The sequence below is a fragment of the Natrix helvetica genome (genome assembly GCF_964273705.1).
Source record: "Natrix helvetica genome assembly, chromosome: 1".
Classification (NCBI taxonomy): domain Eukaryota; kingdom Metazoa; phylum Chordata; class Lepidosauria; order Squamata; family Natricidae; genus Natrix; species Natrix helvetica.
The window spans coordinates 163,853,878-163,875,159 of record NC_138548.1 but is presented as its reverse complement, the minus strand read 5'-3'; the positions used below and the strand labels follow the sequence as shown (position 1 = coordinate 163,875,159).

The 21,282-nt window shown below is 33.9% G+C and overlaps 1 protein-coding gene across 4 annotated transcripts in view; it reads right to left on the bottom strand.

Moving 5' to 3' along the window:
- DYNC1I2 (dynein cytoplasmic 1 intermediate chain 2) overlaps window positions 1-19,275 on the bottom strand; it is a 37,017-nt gene extending 17,742 nt beyond the window's left edge. Inside the window, exons 1-6 of one of the 4 annotated variants that reach the window (XM_081938236.1) lie at window positions 19,071-19,275; window positions 16,105-16,222; window positions 13,925-14,039; window positions 9,620-9,764; window positions 3,392-3,451; window positions 1,835-1,950 (exon numbers count right to left, since the gene is read on the bottom strand). In XM_081938236.1, coding sequence (XP_081794362.1) covers window positions 1,835-1,950; window positions 3,392-3,451; window positions 9,620-9,764; window positions 13,925-14,039; window positions 16,105-16,212 — 544 coding nt within the window. In that variant the 5' untranslated portion in view covers window positions 16,213-16,222; window positions 19,071-19,275. The remainder of the gene's footprint in view (window positions 1-1,834; window positions 1,951-3,391; window positions 3,452-9,619; window positions 9,765-13,924; window positions 14,040-16,104; window positions 16,223-19,070) is intronic. The other 3 variants (XM_081938237.1, XM_081938238.1, XM_081938239.1) reach the window with 3 other exon arrangements.
- Window positions 19,276-21,282: the final 2,007 nt, after the last annotated feature.

The window sequence follows — 21,282 nt, the reverse complement described above, 5'->3', positions numbered from 1 at the left end:
GAAGAAAAATAGAAGTGTTTTTTAATCTTAAAATAGATTTGTAATCCATATTGAGAGTCTAACCAGACTACTTGATAATTAAAAGAGCAATCATTCTAAATATTTATACAAACCCATGTCCAATTTTCTCTCTGACTCCATGCTGACCTGACCCCAAGTGGGTTTTCCCCCAATGGGATTTTGCCATGTATTTTACCACAAAATGTAAACAGGGGAGGCTCAAATAGTCAGCGCTCTCCTAACCATACCAATGCACTATGAATCTGTTGCCGACGTCCATTTCTCTTCAAGTACATGGTGACCCAACCATAACCTTCATAAAACCTTCTATGGAATTTTGTCTACATGTCTACATCAATACATGTACATAAAAATTGGATCTGTTTATCTATGACAAGAAACAGAGAACCACTACCAGTAGTCTTCACTTAACAAAAATAACTGGGATAAGAACCTCTTTCACTAAGCCATGCAGTTGTAAAGTATGATATCACATGAACATGTTCCTTAGCAAAGCTGACCTAGCTTACCATTGTTAAGTTAATCACTGTGGGTCATTAAATGAGGACTCCATATGACTACAATTTCTGATTTCCTGCTGACTTCCCCACCAACTCTGCTTGGGGGAATCCAGAAAGGAAGGCTACAAATCATAATCATGTGACTGCATGGATACTGCACCTATCAGAACTTCAAAAACCATCATAAGTATCACTTGTTCAGTGTGGTTGTTTGAACAGTTGTAGAACAAGTGATTGTTAACTGAGGACCACCTATATAGGGAATTAATTGTTAATTATAACAAAGCCTATTTATTACAGTGGTTAAAATGCTGGCCTAGAAACCAGGAGATTTTAAGTTTTAAACACACACACACCCCTTAGGCATAAAAGCTGACTGGGTGACTTTGGCCAATCACTCTCTCTCAGCCCAAACCCCATCCCCACCCCTCAAAAGCTTGTTGTGGAAAAATGGGGGTCAAGAATTAGGTATGTTTGCTGCCTTGAGGAGGGAGGGAGGGAGGGGGAGGGAGGGAGGGAGAGAGAGAAGGAGAGATAATCTGTTATTTGTCACAAGTAAATATTGTTATGCATACAAACTAGAAAGAATGATGAGAGGCAATTATGGTTGCACCTCACTTCCATACCATCCAGTTTCTTCCAGATCAGGGGTGTCAAACTGGCAGCCCATGGGCCGGATGTGTCATGTGTAGGCCACGCCCACCCCAGCTTTGCGAAGGGGAAAAATGTTGCAACATGTCATGTGAGAGCAATGTGAGTTTGACCCCTGTGTTCTAGATAGTTACCCAGTCTTTTAGAACACATTTTTAACATGCAGGGACATAGTTCCAGGGGTTTTGTTTTTAGTTTTTGCCACAGCACATCCCAGTGTCAAAATAGAAAACCATTTTGCATGTTCCAAATATGCTAACTTTTTCAAAAACTTTTTTAAAACTATAATTGTGCATAGCCACTTTGTCTATAAATGTGCCTTTTGTTGCCCTTGTGACTATAACTGATTTTACAATTTATTTTATGTTAAGGAAACTCTGTAAAGCCTCTAAGAGAAAAAGACCTGTATATGATACTTTATCAAAATATCAAATGAAGGTAAGAGCATCTAAGAAATAAGCCAGAATTCTTTGACAATTCAAATTTCTTGACACGATTGTTTTCCTTTCTGCAAATATTTTTTAATATTTTCCACAATAAAAGTATTGAATTTATTTTCGGTATCAAGGTTTATGACACCTACCTTGTCACATATAAGTCTTTTTATATAGAAATATGTTCTTGATGTATAAGGAAACAGTAAGAATGAAATTTATATTTACCTTCTTTAGGCTGAGTCACAACTGGGGTTTGGGTCTCCTTTGTATATGTGACCATTTCTCGAGGAGGAAAGTCAACTTGAGTAATTTTGGACATTGCAAGTTTAATAGGTCCACGTCTAAAGAAAATGAAGTGGGACATTATAAGGAATGTGTTTAGAACACCTTGCCTAACCCAAGTATTCTATGGAGAAGTTCTATGTGAAAATTTGACAGAAAATCAATATAACTATACTAAAATCGATCACAATTACTGTTTCTGGCATAAATATTAGTGGATTTTGGATAAATCCATAATAAAATAAATAATTTACTTATAAATAAAGTAAATAATTTACTTTATTTTAAAGTAAATAATTTACTTTATTTTAAAGTAAATAAAACGGATTCATTCCAGAATTTTATGAACAGGATGGTCATGTACAGACCATACTCTCAAAATCCCTTCAAAGAATTCCAAAACATCACTACAGGATAACTGATTTTTTTTTACTTGATTATTTTCTCTATTATTCTGCCATATAGAAATGCTAATAACAACAATAAATAATGTGCAAGTCTGGATCCAACCTAATATAAAGCATGTGCTTTATATGTTAACTCAGTAGAGTTATAATTTAGTTTATAAAGTATCTTATCATGTTGAAATCAATTATAATTAAGACACCATTGTGCAATGATTTTTGAATTAGATTCATGAAATGCCTGAAGAACTTCATGATAGGAAGGCACAGATTTGATTTGAGAGAGGTGTGCCGGAATGAAAAGGAACATGTAACTATTGAGCGGGGGGGGGGGGGGGGGGAGCTCCTGCTACAGCTGTGTGATCATAGAAACAGACCAGACATCTTTAAGGAGCTGCAGGTAAGAGCCATGTTTGCATTCCTGAAAAGTACCTCTTCAAAACTAAATCCAAACTATTGCATGCACTATCATAATACATCATGAAATAGTTCCCATTAAGCATCTGAATATATGCCTACTGTATTTTGGTCATAATGCACCTATGCTTCTCAAACATGTTTAAGGTAGAAAAGCCCTGTTCTATAGTCCTGTTCTATTCCACCCACTGTAATAAAGTTTCATATTTATATTATACTCTTCCCACTGCAATTAACATTTATTCTTTACTCCTATATGATAGGCCAATTTAATTCCTGCACTATAGGTTTGTAAATAGGCTTATTTGCAGAGTTATACTTTATCACAAATATAAAAGGTAATAAATTATTTTTTTAAAACTAAAACATTTAGTAAATAAGTAAAACTTATAGTGCTGAATGTAAATTCAAAAGTGACAATCCAGAATTGTAATTTATTTACAGGTTTTTTTTTCCAATTCTGTTAGTCAGTTTTCCCAAACACATATTTTCTAGTTTAATACTGTTTGGAAATGTATTCTAAAAACCTGCTTATTAACAAATTCAACACTATAATATTACTTAATAAAACCTAATCACAAGAAAAATGGTTTCACATGTTATTTTTAAGACTCTTACTTTGAACATATATAAACAATTGCTACAAAAAGATGGAAGATTAAAAAAAACTCTGCTGTACCCCAGATCGGAATCAGAGTGGAGCTGTAGAACAGATGGATCAGTATCCCAATGCAGCGTCCTGATACACAGGTTGAAGGACAACCATGCAGCATTAGTAAAAAAGGCCATAGATTAGTGAAGCAAGTACAGTCTATGAAATGTTAAGGCTATTGTTACTCATATTATGGTTTCAAAAACAAAGAAATGCCAAAAGGTCAGTTAGTGAAAATCAAGTAGACATTCAGTGCTACAGGAAAACATGCAATATATAATCAATTAAAATACAAACATACAATTAGCATTACTAGTAATATCATATACGGGCTATCAACATCTGAAAACCAAATCTTTTCGTTATCTTTTTGCTGCTGTCTAGATTTTTGCAGTCCATATATGGTACCCCTAACTATGACTGCAATATTATATTAATCAAATAGTTCACAGCACCTTTTCATAAGCTTAATATGCTACATTTTTAAAGTATTAATGTTAACTAAATTAATTATTTATAAAATCTGTGATTCATCAATTTTATTCATGTTGAAATACATGCAAAGTAAATGTTTTAAAATTAACCAACAAAGATTTCTTTAATTAGATGCAATTGATAGTATTACTAGATACATTATATTTTTGAAGAATTATAATTTCAAAACCATGAAAACATGTTAGCACATTGATAAAATAGATACACAGATTTAGTTGTGCCATCTGATCCACTTCATTAACATATTGTAATCTTGCCCCAAGCATTAAATATGTTCAGGAAATTGTCATATTGGTAAAGGAAATGAGTCAACACATAAACCTTTGGGTATAGAAAAAAATGCTTTTCCACTGGGATATACTACTGCTAGTGTTTCCAAGACATGACATTGCTATAATTACGGGTTAAGCACAGCCTTGGGCTTATGCCATTTAATTTAAAACCAACCCAAGACATCCAATGTCAAGAAAACAGCATGTTTAATAAACTTATTCTACATATGCTTAAATTCCAGTGAATCAAAAGTAGTCTTTGAGCATGATGCAGAAGCTTGTATATTCATATAATAAACATACAATGCAACATACTGCAATAAAGATGTAAAAGCAAATATATTTAATATATTTATTTGAATATTTTATTTATATATACATCTGCATTTTATTAACTATTTTTATATATATTGCCAATAGTCTGGAGTCAGAAATGGCATAATTATTCCAAAAATTATTATTGGGATATAATCATGTTGCCAAGGCCCCAAAATGATACAAGTGTTTATATTGATGTTATCTACTTTTTATCAGCTTTTTTCTTTGAAGAACGTTATTGTCATTGTTGGGTAGAATTATTACCTTCTGTCTCTCATTTACTCAGAGGAACAGTTGTTTATAAATAATAAGGCACAAAACTCTATTCTGTCTCAAAGGCAACTAGTGTCTCTTTCTTTTATTAAATTAAATCCTAATTAATTAAATCCTCTACTTTTCTGTTTCCTTTTTTACTCTGCCTCTTTCTTACATCTTTCTCCCAGTTTTTTTTAGCTTTCTGTCCTACCTTCATTATAAGGAGTGTTCCCTTATCTCTGTAACTCCCATTTCCTCTAATGTATGCAAAAAGACCAGTTTTACACTCGGAATACACAGATTTTCTTCCCTATTATAAATATTGAAATTGGTTTTGTGCAACTTGAAAATAATTTGAGATTCATGTATATTGAATATAACTGGTTTACACTTTCCATTATTCAAAATCTTTCATGTAAAAATTTAAATCCAATAAGTCTCATGTATATGATTCACAAAAAGCAACCAACCAACAAAACATTACTGTAAATACATAGAAGCTAAACTTTTCATTAGTTCTCATTCTCCTAGTTACCCAAAGTTTCAAGAATATACATTGCAGTGTCTAATCTTGATTTTATTATATTTTAAATCTTGTTTTTAATCAATTTTGTTAGTAGCAAAAAAGGGAAACATTTATTTATTCATTCAAACTCAATTAATTCACCTACATTTGAAAAATCAAGCAGGTGGCTTACCAATAAGTACTCTTATGACTTCTTTGATCTTAAAACTTTCAGCAGGTATAGAACTATTTACGCTTTCTTAATAAGAGATTACATTACTGTGATTCCTGGGGACATTAAGAGGTCAAACACTATGCTGACTTGTTCTGTAAATATTCATAACTCTCTACTAATTTAAATGAATATGAATTGAGAAGGCTTATTACAGCAAGAGAGCCAGTATGGTCTAATGGTTAAGGCACCAGATTAGAAACCAGGAGATTGTGAGTTCTAGTCCTGCCTTAAATATGAAAGACAGCTGGGTAATTTGGGGTGAGACATTTACTGTTAGCTCATGATGTCAGGCTTGGGCAACAAGCCACTTGATCAATTCCAGTTGCAACCAATTGATTAACATTTGGTTGATCCAAAAAAGCAGACCCTGCACTTGTAGAAAACACAAAGAGAAGGAAAAAATGACATATTATAGCCTGACAGCCCAAGCTGCACCATCAAGTGAAATCACTGTAAATTTATCAGCAGCCAAATGAGCTTAATATAATAAATTCATAGAAACTATATCAGTAAGACAGGATTATTATTATCTTTGAAACTGATGAATTACAAGTTTATTAAAAGAGAATTGTTATATGAATGTATAATTAGCAAATAAATCATAGCAGACTACATATTTTAGTGGGATTCTATTGAAAAGCTGACTTATCAGGCTTGAATATCTCTACTGGATAAAATATTGTGAATGAAATGGTTGCAATATGCTTACCGCTATAGGACAAAGTAAGGCTGGTAAGCAAGTAAGATTAGTTCCAAGTATTCTATAAATTGCATTTTATTTCCTAGTTGCACTGAAAAACATAAAGCTAATCTTATTGAAGGATGGCAAGGAATCAGTAATTTCTGGCTTGTTGTTGTTGTTAGTTGCAAAGTCGTCTCCAACCCATTGCAACCCCATGGACAACGTTCCTCCAAGCCTTTCTGTCCTCTACTATTCCCCAGAGTCCATTTAAGCTCATGCCTATTGCTTCAATGACTCCATCCAGACACTTCATTCTCTGTCGCCCCCTTCTTCTTTTTTTGCCCTCAATCTTTCCTAGCATTAGGCTCTTCTCCAGGGATACTGGGTTTCTGACTAGCCTCCCCCCAAAATGAACAGCTGGTTCCTGAATTATGATGGCAATTGGGATTGGGATGCCATTGCTAAACAATCTGATTGTAAAGTGAGACATCATCCAACTGCATTATTTATTGATCTAGGCAATCCTGCTTGCCGTTGTAACCCTAAAATGTGTATGTTATTAAGCAAAAAGCAGTGGGAATTTTTTTTGCTCAATTTTGCCCCCCCCCTTCTAGGAACACTCTACAAACCTCCTAAGGGGTATTCATGCCCTTTTTTTGAAAAAAAAACAGGCCCGCTTTCGCAAAAAACGGGCTGTTATTGGGAGGTCTTTATACTACAAAAAATACAGTAGTTTCCCAGTAACTGTTGGACAGGATGACAACTTACACTAGGATATTGCCCAACCATACAACTGCCTGGATGATTCCACTCATCACTGCAGTTTTAAAATCAGGAGGAAAATAAATGTTCACGTTTTGCTAAATGCAGCATCACTTATGTAGCATTCTTACCTTGCATTGTTTCTTACATGTTATTTTGAAATCTGGTCATAATAAATTCTATCTGTCTAGGGCGTATTTTAAATACTGTTGGCAGCAATCATGCCTTGTCATGTAGATGTTGGCACCAATCATACAAAGATCACTCAAATTTATCAAATCAACCATATCAGTGACAAGAAAGCTTTCTGAGTCAGCTGAAAACTTCCCAAGGGCAATTTAAAATTCATATGTGAATGTGTATTCGGAGATTTTACTAACAACATGCAATAAAAGATAAGATGAATAATTCATTTTTATAATTTTGCAGCTGTATAGGGCCATTTCTTTATAATCTTTTATTACTAATACTAGTGTTTAATGCTTCTGTCGCCTTCCTGATTTCTTGTTATTGGTAAAATAATTGTTAAATATGTTTTGTTATCTTTATATTTAATAATCTTTTCAAATTATGTATTTTTGCCTTTTGTCAAAATAATATGTATGATTTTTTTAGTTTTATGTTTTCTAGTTTTGTTAAATAAATACTTTTAAAAGACTTTAAAAGTAGAGTCTTTAGGAATGCCGGTAAGGTTATGCTGGGCCCTATAGATATTTTATTTGTTGTATACATTTAATACTACGGTAATCTTAAATAATCCACAAGATTCTTTTAAAAGCTGATCTTGCGGGATTCAAGTGCCTTTTAACCAATTCATTCTTATGTTATACACTTAACTAACTTCCAGATGACTGATTATAGTAGATTTTCTAAACAACATAGACTAAATTTAATAAGATTGTTACAGCTATACCTATAAAATTCAGCAAACTATTTCTTGTGCACTATTTAGCATTTCTAAGCAAATATAATGGTAGTTTAAAAAAATCCGTAAGCTATTTTTTCCAGTTTATACCAAAATACTAAGAATAGATACTACCTTTAGAACTGTACTTGCTATAACATTTGAATCTATAGCGTATACTGTTTATCAGAAGAAACCTACAATAAACACATCCTGTTGATATTATCCTGTGGGAGAGAACTCTGATGTAAGTAATAACACCAATTAATACAAAGAAATCAGGCTGCAGGTTGCTCTCAGATTATAACTATTAGTTGAGCAACAATTCAAAGTTACAATGGTGTTGAATGAGTGGGAGTTACAATCAGTCCTCAGAGTTCTGACTGGCACAGTATCCTCAAAGTCAAATAATCCCAGTCTAAGCACTTGTTGCCCAGTTTATTATAACATCACAGCAAACTGTGGTCATGTGATCTGTGATTTGCAATGTTCCTTGACTTACCCACAACCAAATCAAGGCAGAAGTCAGGAGGAGGTTGCACGTTGTCCCTGCTGCTTTTTCACCTGCCCTCCATAGTGCTTGCCTGCAGCAACCTCCTGTAACACCCACTCATACTCCATAGCATCTGCCTGCAGCGCACCCTGTCTTCTACTCATACAAGTATTATAGGTACAAGTGAAACTTATAGGTTAAAGGCATAATTAACTCCTACACTACATATTAACCTGACCACATGATTATGTTAAACTGGCTGTGGTTAAATAAATCTAGAGATTACTATGTTTATTAATAGTAAACCAGAGATTTTAAAAAATCAAGTAGTAATCATTATTTTTCAACCTGTAGACTATGAAACATAGCTACTTACACTAATAGAAGCAGGCCTTTCTCTCCCTTTTTATTTCTTGCAAAATTTGCTCTAACTGATCCTTTAAACCTCTAAGACAGCTGCTTAAAAGAAAGAAACACTAGTACAGTGGTAGAAATGTAAGAAACCTGGGACATTAAAATAAGAAATCTAATGGCACAACTCAAAAAGACAAGGAATGATGAACAGGAGAAGAACACCCAATTAGATATCACCACAATCAATAAATACAAAGCAGCAGAAGGCCATAGAAGAAAACATAGTGTTATTTTCAAATCTATTTAGTAAGCTACCAAGGCTTCTATCTCTTTTCCCATCTTACCCCATGCCAATAACAATTTTGTCGATTATCAGACATACTAACTTTTTTATAAAGTGAAACCAAGCATTAGAGTATTTTGACATACTGCAGCAGTAAAAAAATATACTTGATAATAAATATCTGATTATTTATTTTGCCTGTAGAAATGAAAGAACTTAAATTCATGATTTAATTAAATTGTATTTTATTCAAATGAGTGCCAATCCAAGATGCAACATTAGGAAAATATCAGTATAGGAATTAGAAACATTAGGAACCTTCAGAGAACTACATATTATATGGACTCTCTTTCCTTAGTATAGGCATACCAGTCATTATCTCAATTTAAACACTTTCATTTTCTTATTTGGTTTTCCAGAGTTTTAGCTGAGAATTTAGTACAATTCAAGACACATTTTGGCAAGCATGCTTAATGGAAAAGAAGCTGCCTTGAGAAACTGAAAAGCACTGGCCTCAATTTTCAAACAAATTCTGCTGAATAGAGGGAGGAGAAAGCCATTGGGATGTCTTGTGACATGCCAAGAAGAATGGGCTACGTATATCTTTTGATACGTGCGTTATATTACTGAAAAATACCCTAACAAAGTATTTTATACCTCACAATATCAATTATTCTGAGAAAACCTTGAACCATACCTTGAACCAACAGCACCATCACCAGAATCCTGGCTTCCGGCCTCACTTGGTGTGCTCACAGATTTCGAAGATGGAGACATAGGAGGAGGGACTAAATAGTGAAACAGACAGGTATCCGCTGTTACTAGTCGTAGAGGTTGCACAGCTTAGGATGTTTCCAAATTAATTTAACATGGAAGCATTAAAAAGTGATGGTAAACAAAAGAAAACAAAAATAAATAAAATGGATGAAAATGAACAATAGAAAAAAAGGGGAAAAGACAATGTTAACATACCATGCTGGAGATTCATGCAGTATTTGCCATTTAAATGCATTTTGGGATAATATTAAAAGATGTTACTTAAAATGCAAGGAAAAATATAGATTATTAATATAATGGTAATACCCTTTTCTTAGAAATTAAGTAATTAAAAATGCAATGCATTGCGTAGAATTCCCATAAATTTTGAGGAAAGAATCAGGAGAGAAAGAACTAAGATGATTATCCTTTCCAGACATTATCTTGAAAAACTGCTACACAAGAACAACAGAATGGCAGGCAAGGTAATTTATTTTATTTTATTTTAATTTTATTGCTTTTTTATGCCTCCATCTCTTCTACGAGGTAATTCTGGGTGGCTTACAGGTTCTATGAAAATTATCTCTTTGCAACTAGTTTTAGAAGAGGTTGATACTGAATCCTAGGGCATTTTGCAGATAAGGACTTGTAAAATGTTGTATTGTGTATTGAAATAATTTATTTTCAGCACATTCTGTTTTCTAGTTCTCACATTTAATTTTAATTTTTTAAAAATCTGAAATGTCAAGTGGCAATGGTTAACCTTAAATGATTTTTTTAATTACTGAAGAGAGTAGGATTGTATGTTCTTTACTGTTTTAATTTTAGAGAAAACAGAATTTTTCACAGAAAATTATTCGTACACTAAACATATTTTCACCATTATTGTGGTTAAATGTATTGGCTTTGATTTACAGTGTCCTTTTACAAAAGTCATACCCACAGTATGCCTCAATAAAAGAAAATGGGACAGAGCCAATTCCTGTTCCAGTGTTGCACTATGCAGCATTGCTCAATATTATCAGATAATTAAAATATAGGTACTGATGGAGGATGAAATATATTTAAACAGCTGAAGCATACCATAGAACTGATGAAATTGATAAAATCTTACCAGAATTTGCATACATTATTTCTTTCACCACTGTACCTTAAATGTTAATTTGAAAAAAAAAACCACCTCACAACCAGCGTTAGTTCAACTAATTATTTGATTACTTTAAAAAGAGACAGTTGACTTAAAGTCAAGAGTCCTTGTTTAAAACTGGAATAGGGGTGAGGGTAGGATAGGCAGGATATTCAATCCCGATAAGCCTGAGAGACTATGGGTGCATAATCTTTCCAGAGCTCAAAAATTTTCATCTTTTGTTCTAAATTAGTGGTATTTTCCCATACAGAACCGACACACAATTGGGCATCCTCCTGGACTTAAGACATCCTGCTTAAAGAGGAGGTAATATCTATGGCTAGGAGAGCCTTCACTCAAATTTAGCTCATAGGCTAATTGCAACCTTTCTTGGATAAAGGATCCCTTCTCACGGGAACCTATGTCTTGGTCATCTCATATGTGAATTATTGCAATTTACTCTACTTGACCTGCCTTTGAAAACAATTTAGAAGTTGCAACTGATCTAGAATGCAGTAGCACAAGCAATAATGGCTACATGCTGATTTGCCCATATACGTCCTCTGTCACATGAGCTGCATCAATTATCTGATGAAACCTAGGAAATGGACCTTCTCTGTTATGACTCCTGCTCTTTGGAATAGAGGTTTGGATGGTTCTGAGTCCTGCCCCTGCAAGCCTTTAAATGATTTCTGAAAACCTGTATTTTTCCCCAAGGTTTGATGTAGGATGAAGTATAACTATTTGGTGTGCAGTATCTGCTCACATTAGGGCATGTTTGTTTTCCTCTTACATATACTCCTGTTTATTTTTTGTTTTTTATATTATATGTTTTTAATCTGTACAATATTCTGTCATTGTCAAATTAGAGGCCTTAGAACTCTAAATATTTTAACTAGTCACTGCTGCCATCTACTGGTTATTTTACATTAGTAGGAATAATCTTATAGTAAACTAAGCTTCTATCATTCCCAGTAATTTTCATGAAATATTTTTAGATTGAAATGCTTAAAATACTTAATGTGATTTTTTTTTCAATTTCAAAAGCTTTTCTATTGTTCATGGCACTCTGAATGGAAATTTCACATTTGCAGGGAATCCTTACTTAACAATAAGTAATACTAAAAAATGCAACCAAGTTGAAATAGCATTATTTTATTTGCATACTAGTTTTGCTTTTAGAATTTCAAAACATATTGAAAATTTGCATTAACAAAGCAAAATGAAAGATCTTGCTGAATTAGCACTTACAGTAAGGGTTAATTAATAAAATTGACTATTGTTTATTAAATTAAGCAGTTAATAGGTTAGTTTAAATTAATGCAATATCTAAACTAAATTATCTTTAACTAAAATTAAATTAATGCATGATCTAAAAACTAAACTTTTAAAATTTAAATCTCTCATTTTGATATGAAACTGCCTACTATGGGATTATGGTTCTTGGCCTCTATAGGTAGAACTGTGGCTATTTGCTTCAATATTTTCCATTTCCTGGTATTAAGGATAATGAGAACCCTCATTAACAGATGGGAACCATATGTGGTTAATGGTGCTCTTGCATATGAACTACCTAACTAAAATAATAAAGTAATGACAATATTTCATATAAGAGATCAAAAATATTTGCCCTCACAGAACTTACTAAGCAATAAAGACTACCAAACAAAGCAATGTTTACTTCCAAATAAAGATGCAGAAAATGAGGTAGTTAATTATGATCCAAAGAAATCAAGCACAGTAATTTCTGGTGCTCTAATGAAGGCTGAGAACTTCCTTTTAATTAGAATACTTTAACACATTTGAAAATAAGCTCCAGAGTTTAGAAATTCCAGGGTAGGTAACATATTATATACATATATATGCATGAACAAAGAGAACTAGAAAGGGACATTTATAATTATTTCAAAAGGACCAGGAATGTTACCTTTTGCAGTGAAATTCCCCAAGTTTCTAACCTAAAATTCACAGCCAAATAACATTTGAAATTGGAACTATAGTCAATTTACCTTTGACTATTTTTTCAGATAAATAATTTTTAGAACAAAATGTGTACTTTTGAAACCAATGCTTAAAAGACTTCCTAAATACTTCTAATGCTAAAAAATAGAATTTTATATTTTATTTTTTAAAGTATGGCTATTTTTCTAGACAGCTGTTTCCAAAATATATCCTTCATTTTTAAGACTCATATTAAAAGAAATAAATGATTTTTGCACCCAAAATAAGCTACTTTATTCATTAAGAAATTGGCCCATTCAAACAACTTGAACAAGTAGTAGTTACTTGTCTAAGATTGGTGGCTATGGAAATTGAATGAATGAATGAATAAGGTAGTTTCCTGCAATGTTGCAATGCCCTCTTGTGGCATAGTTCTAACTCTTTGTGCTAATAGGCAGTAACTATCTACAATAGTTAACTATTTTACTTAAAAGAGTATTAGGCTTATACAAATTTTAAAACAACTTTTAAAAAACTTCAAATAGAAATGTTGGTTTCACAAGAGGGGTTCTATCAATAGAATTGGAGTCATGGGATGCTTCCATTGGAGAAAATGATATAAAATGAGTTAATTTATATCCTTTCTTTCTGGTACAATCTCTTCCAAAGTTTCTCTCAACTCTGAAGTACACTTAGCTAAAACCAGCTTCCTCTCAAACTCTAGTAAAAGTCTCTGCTGGATCATATTTCTACTCTATGAACTGATAGGCCCTTTCTTCATTCAATCAATTACTTAGAAAAAGAAGAATGAAAATATTTATTTGACAACATTTAAATTAGGAATAGCAATCTTAAACAATCCGGATGTAGTAAAAAAACATCTGGAAGGTCTAGGCTGCCAATCCTTTTGCTGCATTGATTTTATATTTTAATGGAATAGTCTTAAAAGTTTTAGTTGATGAAATATAAAGAGATGCACGAATTAGAAATCAGTAATATTATTCTAATAAAATAATTCTAAATCAGACAGAACAATGTGTTCTGAGAAGTTTCCTAAATTAACTGTAGTGATAATGAACACATATCAGGTACATGCATGAATGAGTAATTCAAGTTTCATGCTAAGGTTTCATTGCATGAAAGACATTTACATGACATTTTGTTCTGTATACTTCTTACCCATGGGAGTATCAGGTGTTAAACCCATGCTCTGAAGCAAAGCTTCTGCTTCCCGTCTCTTTTTTTCAAGGTCAGACTCATCTTGTGCAGGAACAGCATCCTTCTTCTGATCAGTCTATGCATTTTATTAAAATGAATATGTCATTTCACATCTTTAAAAAATGTTTTTAAAACAAAAATATTTGGTAATAATAAATCTGTAATATTTTACTAAAAGTCTTACCTTGCTATCTGGATGAGAAATTTTATAGCAACAATCCTACTTGAAGGAAGAGAAAGGTTCTTTTCTTTTACACTTTATATTTAGTTTCTATTTTTATATTATTCTGCATTATGATTTAGTATTGTTAAAATTGATAATAGAAAGTATTTAAAAAAATTGAAATAGAGGACTATATTAGTTTTAGCCAATTTTTGAAAAGCAGAACATAATAATTCAGGCTGTGCATTGTTTTTGAACACACAGAAATGCAAACATAGCACCTGTGAAGAAGCCACTTTAATGTGATTCATTAAAACACAAATATTCCATAGAATGGAAATAAGATATGGCTGCTTTAATGACTCACAGAGGTACTAAATGTTCAAAATATCTATTCCAAATTGAAGCTGAAACACTGCACATCTTAGTAGCTACACTGAGGTAAGTGGTGATGATATAATTATAAGCCAAGACAAACACTTTCAACACTTTATACCTAAAGATCAATGCAGAAAAATAGGGCTCAGCTTCCAGATTACTACAGCAGTAATAAGAACTAAGGTAGACTTGCAACCAATAATTTACTGATATACTGTAAATTCGTATTTGTACTAGTAACATACCATACATGGCCAAACAAAAATATATTCCAGGCCACCAGATATAGTTATTCAAAAACTCCTTCATACGACTTTTATATAGCTTACTGATTATAAGTAGAATTCTTTTTCCTAGTAAGTTCCCATGAATTTTTATAATTTTGTAAAAAAGATAATTTTACTATGGAACAAGACTTAGTAACAAATTAATTTGTCCACAATCTAGAAATATTTATTTTCTTTTGCTCTGACATAGCAAATTTTATTATCCTGCTCCTCAGTTTAGAAAGAGATCTCATAGGAATTTAATATCAATAATAATTCTTAACACTTTTTCAAACAATCTGAATTTAAACTTGTTCATAAAGATTTCATCCATTATCACTATTCATGAAGATCACCTCCAATTCATTGTGATATAAGTTCATGTATGCTTTAACTGACTTTATCAGCTGTAAATTAACAGCAAATATTATACCAAACAGAAAAATAGTGTTAATTTCCAAGAAGTTCTAACACTTGTTAAAATGCAAAAATCAAAAAGAGTTGAATGAAATATAAAGACTCTCATGTATCTCTAGAATTCTTAAAAATTACTCAATACAGCAATCAGAGTGGCTCATCTCAGAAGAAGACTGCTGGTCAGGAAGTATATCACTAAGATGCATGATGATGTCAGTTTGGAAGTGTCACTAACTGAAGGTATTGTAAGATAAAAAGGCTTTTTGTAGAAATGAAAAATTGATAAGATTTCCTTCAATATTGGCCAAATAGAAATAAAAAAGAACAAAACTTTAGCAAGAAATGCAAGCAGAAAAAAGACAAAACCCCACCGCACCCGAGTATATTGTTAAGCATATTAATATAGCCAATAAATACCTCAGAATATTGGTTAAAATGTGAATGAAAAGCAAATAATAATAGCTTTAAAACTTTAGAGAAGTTTGCAGAGCTCTTTGCAATTGTTTTTATAGAGAAGAATCCTATTTTTTCCAAGAAAATATAAGTAGTTTTGAATCGCCTTAACATGTTAAGAATGAAAAAAATACTGGCACTAAGAATTCAAGTGTGAAACAAAAGTAGATATCTTCTAAACATAAATGAGCATAAAGCCTTGCTTATATTTAATCAGAAATATTTTAATTATTAGTAGTAATGTAGCGATACAGATAAAACAATGCATATATTGAGCTATGTAAAGTCTGGGGAGAAAAATGATTCTATGAAATTATTAGTGTTATTTATCTGATGTTTCTGAAAGATAAGATTGCTAACTGCATTCAAAACTTGACATATACTGTTATTAACAAAAATTACTAGTAAATTTTAGTATGTAAGCAAATTATCTGCTAGGTATAATTTGAAAAAAGAATTCTTACTTCCTTTTTCTTTCTTTCTTCTTCTTTTCTTTTTTTCTCCTCCCTTATTTGAGCCAAGCGTTGTTTCTTACGTTCTAACTCTGCCTTCAATTCACTTTTATCAGACATAGTTAGAATCCTGTCAATAACATGAATCAAATACAAAATTAAGTATTTTTCTATATGTATATCTATTTGTTAAAATAAAAGAGGCATACTACAAAATATGGTTCCTTGGCAATAATGTATGAAGGAGTACCACCTGAAATTTGGAACAAACTTTTGGCACCAAACTAAATTGTAAACATATTTATCTCTAGATTAATTTAATAAAAATGCAGAGAGCTACATAAAAATTAGAAACAGATGAAGCTGGATGACAAAATAGCATATGAATACCAGGGTGGATTTGATTTAAATCAAGTCAATTTAAATCATGATTTAAATCATAATTTAAATCACTAGTAAAATGGCTTTATTTAAATCAACCCGATTTAAATCAGAATTTTTAAAGAGGAACTATCATGTCCCGCAGCTCCTCCTCCTCTGACCCGCTGTTGACTCAACGACAGTCACAATATTCCAGCCTCCTTCTACATAACTAAGCTTCATTTCATGCTGAATAAACTAAATTATTAATGTATCTTAAATAGAAAACTATATTTAGATCGATTTTTACTCCAAAAGCATTTTATTAAAATAAATTTGATTTAAAAAATCCAATTTAAATTTAAAAAATCTGATTTAAATAAAAAAATCTTTTTTGGTTTTTTTTTTTAAATCATTTGATTTTATCCACCCTGATGAATAGGGAATATTTCACCTTCACTTAAAGAGTTATTTATAATAATGTTTCTGAAAGGCCAGCTAATATTTTTGACTTTTATATATATAAATTAAGTTAAATCACTCTTTGCCATAAACTTATCCTTTTCCTTTAATACATATTGCAAAGAAGCACTTACTATTAGGCAAAGATATTAGAAAACTTCTTTGGGTAAACATTTTTAAACAAGGTGACTTAATAAATCATCCTTCCAGGAACTCAAAACAGTTCCTTTATGGTTTGTGCTTCTCCAGATTTTGAAATGCATTTATAGAAAACAGGGAAAAATCTTGCTTTTTTGTTTTAATATCAGGATAATTAAGAAATACCAGGACTATATATATTTGAATAAACAAACTGATTCAATCAATACAAAACACAAATGATATAGATTTGCCTTTTCCCTCCACAGCACCACCACAAACATGCATATTTTTCTGCAATATTCCATTGGCCACCTTACAGTTATCATATATATTTACCTAGACAGACTTAGTTCATCCTGGCAGACCTGTTTGTAAAGTACTGTTTTCCCCCTTTATTCCAACACTGTTGAAGGACAGCCTCAAGGTATATAAGGTCCTCTAGTCTTTGTCCAGATTCTCAGAAGACAGCAAGTGACCATAGGCCTTGAGACAAAGCCAACAGAGGCAGGATAGTAGGGACTAGTAGTAACAAAGACAGCTAACTGGGTAGGAAGCACTTTCATTTTGTAGTGGGTAAAACATTCAGACCCTAATCATACATTACTATTGATGTTTTGTTGAATCAGTGTCCCATCATATTGTGGCTGTAAATTACAGAATACATTTGGCATCTGGATGTGTCTGGTTTCCAGTTCTGAATCTAGATGTTTATTGGGAGCTCAGATGGGGTTCTTTTGCTCCACGCCTAAAGTGTTGACATATATTTTAATTGTAATTTTTTAGGGCAGAGATATAACTGTGTTGCTCTTTTAAGCGCTCAAGATACTTGGCTCCTCGACTTACGATCCCAACTGAGCCTGAAATTTATGTTGCTAAGTGAGACATTTGTTCAGTGAGTTTTGCCCCATTTTACAACCTTTCTTGCCTCACTGGTTAAGTGAATCACTGCAGTTGATTAGTTAGTAACTTAGTTGTTAAGTGAATCAGGCTTCCCCATTGACTATGCTTGTCAGAAGGTGACAAAAAGTGATCTCATCACCTTGTGGCAATGCAAATGACCTAAATAAGAACCAGTTGCCAAGCATCTGAATTTTGATCGCATGATCATGGGGATGCTGGAAACTTAAGAGTTAGACTAACTTTGTCACTTTAAATATACAATAATTGTCATACATTAAAATGAAATTCCATTGCACACAGCTCGCAAAGGGTCCAATATACACTACAGAAACATGACAAAATAAATAAAAAATATGCATATACCTACATATTTTGCATATATTGCAAAGGTCAAAAGTCTGTACTCAGTCATCCAGGTCATGGTTGTCCCAAAAGGTGCTTTTTCAGGAGGCCACTGGAATTCCTTTTTTTTCTTTTCTTTGAAGACGTTTCTTGGATGACAAGCAAAGCGTCTTCAAAGAAAAAACAAGAAAGCCCACGTGCTTTCTGAAAAAGCACCTTTGAGATACTGCAAAGGTTATAACAGTGAAAAACGGCCATAAGTCACTTTTTCCCCAGTGCCGTTGCAACTTTGAACGGTCCTTACATGAACTGTTATAAGTCGAGGACTAGCTGTATTTCCCTCAGAAAAACCGCTCCGGAACTAGGAGTGTTTCTGCCGTGTGTGTGCGTGTGCATGTGTGTGCGCGAGAGAAGAGCCGTGAACAGAGTTCCCAGAAGGAGGCGAGATAGGAGGCCTCGCCCAGCGGCCTCTTCGGAAAAAACTCAACGGCAATGACCGGAGGAATCACCCCCAAAGACACCCGGCCGAAATAAACAGAGGGGTCGGCTGCCGGGCGTTGCCCGCAAAAAGCGCCCGCCCCTTCCCCCACCCCGCCCGCCTTATCCCTCCTCACCCTCCCACCCCAACGGCCGTGGCTCGCGCCCTCCTCATCCTCTAGGGCCCCGCCCATCCAGGGGCCACTTGGGCTATGCGGGACAGCTAGAGGCCGCCCTGGGCCCGCGAGGCACTGATTTAAGCGAACAGGCATTGGCTCATCCTGCCCGAGGCTAACCTGTCACTTAGGCCCTCCTCTGGTTCAGACCGCTGCCGCTTTGTTTCCAGGCGCTCCTTCAACAAAAACGGGAAGGGACGGAAGAGGAAGCCGCCGGCGGACTTTCAAATAAGGGGAAAGCCGCCGTGTAGGTGGGTCTCTTACAGGCGACAGCTCAGCATCCTCCGAAGGAGCACGCATGCGCGGAAATAACCTGTGTCGACGGAACAGGAGGTCGGTCATGGCTCTCGGTCGCATAGTTATACATAGAATGAGGGCGCATGCGCAAGGAATGGAGAAATTCGTCCTTATTCGTTTCGGGCCTTGCGGACGGCGTTTTCGATTTCACGAGGGGCCGGGAGCTTGTTAATTCTTTTAAACATCTTCTTCCAAAGAAGCGAAGAAATACGGTTAGATTAAAAAAAGAAAAGAGAAGCATGTCCACGAATGTCTCCAATGTTATAAGTTCGATGCGGAAAGAGAACTACAGTTCCCGGCATGCGATGCGGCAAGTCGATGCTGTCAATGGGATTTTTCCTGCCGCCCCTGTCTATGTAGCCGGCTTGACATTGTGAATTCAGAGTCCATCTTCCGTCTTTTGCTGGAAATGTGTGATATGCTGATATTGGAAACTTTGTTTTGCTAGGGGCTCTCTGAAATTTTCCCCAGCAAATGTAGATAAGTGCTTCTGGGGTTTTTTTCCCCTCCCGTAGAATTTTTGCCTGTGATTTCAAGCCATTGTATTACTTCTTTATTCAGAAGTAAATTCAACCAAGAGAGACAGTTTGGTGTAATAGTTAAGGCATCAGGTTAGAAAACAGGAGACGGTGAGTTCTACTTCTGCCTTAGGCAGGAAGCCAGCTGGGATGATCGTAGCCAGTCACTCACTCTCAATTCTGGGAAGGAGGCAAGGGGTATTTCTAGAACATCTTGCCAAAAAAAAACTCCAGGGACTAGTCCAGGCAATCTCTGAGAATTGGACACAATTGAAAGAAAGAAAGAAAAATATGCTTGGATTTGATATTAAGGTTTTGTCCCTACAAGCTAGAGTTACAGCATCTAGAACCTCCTCATCCTAACATGGTTATCTCTGACCAAACAATAAATCGTGGATTTGAGATTTGGGGGGGCTGTTTGGTGGACCAAAAGTAATATTTCTGTATTCAACAGTCTGTATAGAAAAGTGTCAATCATAGCATAATAGCATATAACAGGAGTAGATCTATTTATAAAAATCAGTAGTTACATCCATCTGTAAGTAATGCCAGATGCAATCATAGATTGGTAGAAATTAGCATCTTGGATTATCCTTTGTTTAGATTTTATTTTTTTAATTACCTATATCCTCTATGGCATATTGCCAACACCCCAAATATATCCACCAGCCCAATAATGTTGCTTAGTATGTTTATATTGTTTTTTTAAACTGGGATCTTAACCATCAGTACTTTAACTTTCAAAGCAAAATAATATTATAAGAATTCTTCACATTAACTATTTTAAAAAATCACTCTACTTTATGCATACTTCCCTAAAATGACACACAATACCAATGCTGGGTAAAATTTTGCAAGAATGTTAGCTACTAGTAATACACTAATAATCCGAGTCATTCAGAAGTTTGCAATTTATTATATGGATATTATGTATACTACGTAAGACAGAAGTGAAACCAGTAATACAGAGCACACCATTGTCAACTATCAAGATTAACATTTCTAAATATGTTTTGTGTTTATGAAATAATAATAAAAATAAATAAATAAAATAATAAAAAAAAACACTGGAACCATTAGGTTGAGAAGGTTTTAGAGAATGAGAAAGTCAAGATCTTGTGGGACTTCAGAATCCAGACTGACAGGCACTTGGCCTACAACACACCTGACATAACAATAATTGAAAAGAAAAAAGTATGGTTCATTGACATTGCAATCCCTGGTGATGCACGAATTGAAGATAAACAGCAAGAAAAAATCACAAAATACCGGGACATGCAAATTGAGGTTGAACGACTGTGGAAAAAGAAATCATGCGTTGTCCCAATTGTAATTGGTGCCCTTGGAGCAATACCTAAAGGGCTACCTCGCTATTTGAAAATTCTAAATTTACCTGACTTGAACATTCTGACTACAAAACACCACCCTACTTGGAACAACTTATATCCCCCCCGACGTTACCTTAACAGTTCCTAGGTCCTTGGTTAGGACTCGAGCTGTTTAGCTACCAGCCAGCC